The sequence below is a fragment of the Gastrolobium bilobum genome, unplaced genomic scaffold, assembly GCF_033153095.1.
Source record: "Gastrolobium bilobum isolate Gb01-03AN ecotype WA unplaced genomic scaffold, APGP_CSIRO_Gbil_v1 utg32069, whole genome shotgun sequence".
Lineage (NCBI taxonomy): Eukaryota > Viridiplantae > Streptophyta > Magnoliopsida > Fabales > Fabaceae > Gastrolobium > Gastrolobium bilobum.
The window spans coordinates 93,617-99,277 of NW_026900116.1; the positions used below are offsets into that span (position 1 = coordinate 93,617).

General features: G+C 36.5%; 1 protein-coding gene across 2 annotated transcripts; it reads right to left on the reverse strand.

Annotated features, from left to right (window-relative positions):
- Positions 1-213: 213 nt before the first annotated feature.
- LOC133295371 (probable LRR receptor-like serine/threonine-protein kinase At2g23950) lies at positions 214-5,014 on the reverse strand. 2 transcript variants are annotated; one of them, XM_061494195.1, is made up of 11 exons: positions 4,929-5,014; positions 4,684-4,816; positions 4,498-4,569; positions 4,044-4,187; positions 3,601-3,672; positions 3,388-3,447; positions 3,150-3,250; positions 2,940-3,068; positions 2,511-2,858; positions 1,271-1,650; positions 214-612 (listed from the first exon to the last, which is right to left on the reverse strand). In XM_061494195.1, the coding sequence occupies exons 1-11, from the start codon at positions 5,008-5,010 to the stop codon at positions 214-216; spliced, it is 1,920 nt and encodes a 639-aa protein (XP_061350179.1). In that variant the 5' UTR covers positions 5,011-5,014. The 2 variants fall into 2 exon arrangements, with proteins under 2 accessions (XP_061350179.1, XP_061350178.1); XM_061494194.1 differs by having other exon boundaries at positions 2,937-3,068.
- Between the last annotated feature and the right edge of the window lie 647 nt (positions 5,015-5,661).

A 5,661-nucleotide genomic window follows, 5' to 3' on the forward strand; every position in this document is an offset into this window, starting at 1 on the left:
GAATGAAATTTTAATCAATGTTCCTGAATAAATAGTCTATTTGTATCCCAATTCCCAAATGTAACAAGCCGAAAACGATAAAATTTTATATATAGAGTATATACATTATTTATATTTAGAAAAACCAAAGTTAATAAAACCCCTTTTAAAGAATTATGACAAGGACCAAAAGAATTCATTCTCCTTTTATATCTTATGTTTTTATTATTATCATCATCTGGGACCAGAGAGTTCCATGGCATAGGAATCCAAAGAATGTTCATCACCATCTTCATCATCCATTGTCATGCCAAACATGCTGGAACGATCATGAACATTATTATCATCATGCTTTGAAGCAGTGGTAGGGTGGGATAAACTTTTGCTACAGTTGCAGTGAAGGGTGTTCAGACTGAGACTAGCATGATTATGTGATGCTGCCCATTTCTCAGCAAGGCCATCACCTTCAAGCATTCGAACGACTTCAGACATTTTGGGGCGGTGTGCTGGCAAATTTTGAGTACAAAGTAAAGCTACTTGCAGCATCTCCCCCACTTCTATCCTGTCATAGTTGCTTCCAAGTTCCTTGTCCACCAACACTTCAACTTTCTTTTCATGCTGTATTTTCCTAACCTGACACAACGTATGGACAATATTTGATCTTTAATTACCACCATTCCTTTCAGCAAACCTTCAAATACACAAACTAATGACCTATTTATATCTTACCTACTTCAGGACTGGATGGAAGAGTTCAAGTTTTTCATAATTCTTACGTACATAGTTATAAAAATGATACTCGGTAACTTGAACATGAACTGTGGCATATACAAAAAAGAAACCATAGGTGGCATTCCCTAGACACGTGTCCTTAGGACATACTACACAGCAATTACTAATATCTAGGGACCAAACGCAAACTATATCAACATATTTTTGGGTCCAAAATTGAGGTAAAAGTTAAAATAGCTTAGTTAAATCTAAGGCATATCAGTAATGTAGACAATCGTTAGTAACACCACAAAGTCTGTCAAGTTAATGACATACTAGAAAACAAATGTTCAACAATTAGCTTCTTCTTCTTCTTCTTCTTTTTTTCTTTTTATCCCATTTAACAGAAGTTTTCAATACATGAGAACTGGAAAATGTCAGATGTTAGAGATGAAATTGTTTTGCAACAGATGATTGCAGAAGAAAACATGTCAAATGTACCGCGTTATCATGTCAAATGCTAAATAATGGAATGCATTTAATGGTTTGTTTGGGTTTAGGTTGCCGAGAATAAACTTACCCATTCTAGCATTGCTCCTTTTTGATTCAGCGTTTTTCCAAACTCAAGAGCTGTCATTCCAGTTATGAGCTCCAACAAGAGAATGCCAAATCCAAATACATCAGTTTTATCAGAAGATTGGCCAGTGGAGAGGTACTCTGGTGCAATGTGCCCTACAGTGCCGCGGACAGCAGTGGTGACATGGGAGTCAGCATGGTCAAGGAGCTTTGCAAGGCCAAAATCACCAACAACAGCTTCACAATAGTCATCCAGAAGCACATTAGCAGCCTTAACATCTCTGTGTATTATCTTAGGATCACATTGCTCATGTAGATAGAGAAGACCTCTGGCAGCTCCAATCGCTATTCTCTTTCTTGTGTTCCAATCTAAAGCAGGTTTGCCTGTCCTTTCAAAAGGTAAGTTATTCAAAAGACAAAGTATGCCTACTAATAAACAGAATATTAGCGGTAAGCAAAATGTGGTTGATAGAGCTGATGAAGAAATAACTACCAATACCTGTGATTTTGTAGATATTAAATGATACAATGAATTTGCTATTTTAACTGCTGTTGCCAGTAGCCACAAAAAGGAACAAATAATATCAAATCTATCACACTTAAATTAAGTGTTCAATGCCTTATATGAGCATCTTAGAAACTTGATAAGAAGTTATCTTGTCGGAGTTGAAATCCACCAAAATGTTGAGGAAGCTTGGATATAACTTATTTATACTTGGTGTACCCCCAAATTATGAGACCGTTTCATGGTCGTAATTTAATTTTATTAAAATTATAGATATATGAAGATTAAGGTTGCTGACGACAAATAGCAGTTTTAGATTATGCCACCAGTTTCTGACCCTTTAAGAGAATTTATTAAACAATAACTACGATAATAATGATTCTACTAGTTATGCTATCAATTGCTCCAGATAAACAGCATACCCAGTTGGAATCAAGTATCATTTCACGTTTAACATTAAAAGTATGCCTGAAAAATTTATGGGGAGCCTATCCAAGACTAATTTTCTTGGGTACAAGGAAAGAAATAGACTACTGTAACCAACCAAATTATATTGGAAATGCAACAAACACCAACGTCCGTTAACAATGAAACAGAGCAAGACCAAACCAGGACAATTGTACATCACATGTTCAAAACAGGCTATATGACAAGGAAAATAACACTGCATTTTACTAAGATATATCATATGATCACATGCTTGGTGATAAAGATCATTAGCATAAACGGAACTGCATACCTCTAAGCTTGGAGGCCACACTGCCATTAGACATAAAAGGATAAATCAGAAGCTTTTCATTAGGAGTGGCACAATATCCAATTAAGCGAAGTAAATTGCGGTGAACTGCCAAGCTTATCATCTCCACTTCTGTTCGGAACTGTGATTCACCAGCACTCCCAGTCACATCCTTCAGCCTTTTCACTGCCACCATTGTTCCGTCTCCAAGTTTCCCCCTATAAACATTGCCAAAGCCTCCAGCACCAAGTAAGTTCCTGTGGCTGAAATTATCTGTTGCACTTTGGAGCTCTCTGAAAGTGAATTTTTTCAGATTTCCCAAGCTAACAATTCCTTCTTCTTGATGATATTCTGCCAGAATGCAAAAGTTATAAATACTAACGCCAACCCTTAATATACACTTTAAACTGTTGTTCAAGTGCTACCTACCACCGATGTACAGTATTGGTCGGTGCTGCCTTTTCTTATGATACCAAAAGAGCCATAAAAACAGGAATACGAAACAAACACAACTAAGGCTGATCCCAAGTGCAAGTGCTAGTTTCTTGGACTTGTTTTTCCCTACAAATATATGTAATAGAGGTTATAAACAAGTAGTATAAAGTGAAAACCAACCAGGGTGGAGTATCAATAAGGAAGCACCTTGTGATGATGCTAGAGAGAAGGAAACAGGCATGAGGGTTGCTGAACCGGAGCATCCTTCAGTAGAGCTGCTTCCACAAATCAATGGATTTCCGACAACACTACAGAAATGAAAGTTAATCAAGACAAAAGCAGAGTATAAACAAAAAACAATAGTTTAAAAATAATGGGAAACTAATCCTTTCCACAAAATAAACTGAGAGAAATAGAAAGAGACAAAATCAAAAAGTCACCATACTTGAATGATCTAGCTGGAAACTTGGGCAATGGTCCACTGAGATTGTTATAAGACAAGTCCCTGGATGCATAGTTATCAAAACAGTGTTTCAGCCAAAAATGTTGACAAAAATAGGAAGAATTCAACATGAGTCAGGTTATTTCAATTTTTAAGAAGTGAGAAAGCGGACAAACAAACTGAGAGAGGGGGGGAAACTGAGATAACCATACTCACAAGAAAGCAAGTTGTGGGATTTTCGCTAGTGACACAGGAAAAGGCCCAGACAAGCTATTGTTGTTCAGCCTCCTGCTCTCGTTTAGGACAACGAAACAGTATATCACATATTTACGTTAGAAGACGAAAGCAAAGGTAAAGTAGAATCTGAAAAATCAGTTCACAAGTGAAACATAATCTCAGAATAATTAATTATTCCTACTAAAAACTGTTATACACAAAAGAAAAAGAGTATTATTTAGATATTTCACAGAATAACAATAGTATGATCTCCTTTTTAAAGTCAATAACTAAACCGAAGATAGCGGCCAATTGTTGCTTATGTAATTCCCTTCTAAATTTTACTAACGCCAAAAACACCTATTTCAAAGTCATTTTTCCCGCACTTTCTCAGCAAAAGATGAAAGGAAAAGAAATATGTAGGGGAAAAAAAAAATACTCACAGGTACTGAAGACTATTTAACTGACTGAGAGACCCTGGTATCACCCCACAGAATCTATTATTGGAAAGATCTAAAGTCTGAAGTTTGGGAAGTTCACCAAGCTCCGTTGGCATTTTGCCAGAGATGTTGTTGTTCTGTAGTAACCTGCACTCAACCAAGGAGCAGATATTTGAAAAATCCCATTACAGATAAAAAAAAACAGAATAAACAAATAAATGGGTTCCAAACTTTCTTCGAGCCGATAGAAACTCAAAGAGAAAAAGAAACAAAAAGCACAAATAACCAAAAGCAATCGAGACCAAGTAAGTTTCAAAATGAACTTAAAACTTTGAAACCCACAATACCGAAAAAGCTAGAACGAGAAATAAAAACAACAGAAATAGCTGGCTGAAATAGTGAAATGAACACTAAATAAAAGGATAAATGAGATTTATGGGATGGTAAAGAGTCTCACACTTGTCGAAGATTTTTGAGATTCCCAATTGCTGGAGACAGAGTTCCAGAAAGAGATTGACTGGGTGCTCCCCTGCAACAAAAAAATAAAAAATAAAACATGGAATATGAAAAGTGTGCAATGTGAAGAGAAAGAAAGTGCAACAAAGACTAAAACGAATAAGAAGAAGAAGAAGAACTAACTCACAGTCCAATAACAAGGTAATCAGAGGAGCAAGTAATCATTGTCCAGCTGCAAGGGTCCACAGAGAATTCATCCCAGTTGCTCAGCACGCCATGTGGATCATTCAGTGTTGCCCTTATACTCATCAAAGCCTCCACTGCAACGTAACCAACGTTGTAATAATAAATAAATAAATAAACAACCTTTTTTCCAAGACAATAATAACAAATGGAACATAGACAAGAAGCTAGTCATGGGCTTGTTTGTACCTTCGTGGTTGCGAGGCTCGGAAGAGGAACAAAGAGCAGCACGTGAAAGAAAGAAAAGAAGAACAAACCAATTGGGAGCCATAATTATGGAACTACGGTAGTGAACATGTTTCACAAATAGAACCACTTCAAAGAAGAAGCTAAAAGCTATTCTCATATACAAAGTTACATACCCCAGTTTTTCCCTTCCTTTTTTTTTTCTCCCTCTCTCTGTCTTTTACAATCTTTTTCAGTCACCAAGCTTTTGCTTTACAACAAATATATATATTTTAGGACAAAGAAATGGATATGAAAACTAGAGAGAGAAAAGTGAGGGAAAGTAAGAAGGCGAATCAGGTGGGTGATACGAGTTGTCAGGGTGGTTCGTGTATGTGTGTGTTGTGTTTGTGCGCAGAATTTGAGAGAGACGCGAGTGGGAGGTAGTGGTACTGTGACTTTACACTGCTACTACACTAGTGTTAATGTAACGTGACATTACAATTACATGACCCCTTTTACTCTCCTCCGCTCTTCATTTTCCTTGGAACTAGAACATGGATCATGTGAACTAAAATAACTCACGAGAATCAAAATGTCCATCGCTTCATAACCATGGATTTGGATTTAAAGCGTACGTTACATCGTATTTTCTGGCAAAAAAAATTAAAATAATGTAATTAATTAAAATAATTACGCATTTAATGCTGTTTTGTAAAAAACTACACATCTGTTGCACAATGAGACGCCCATATGA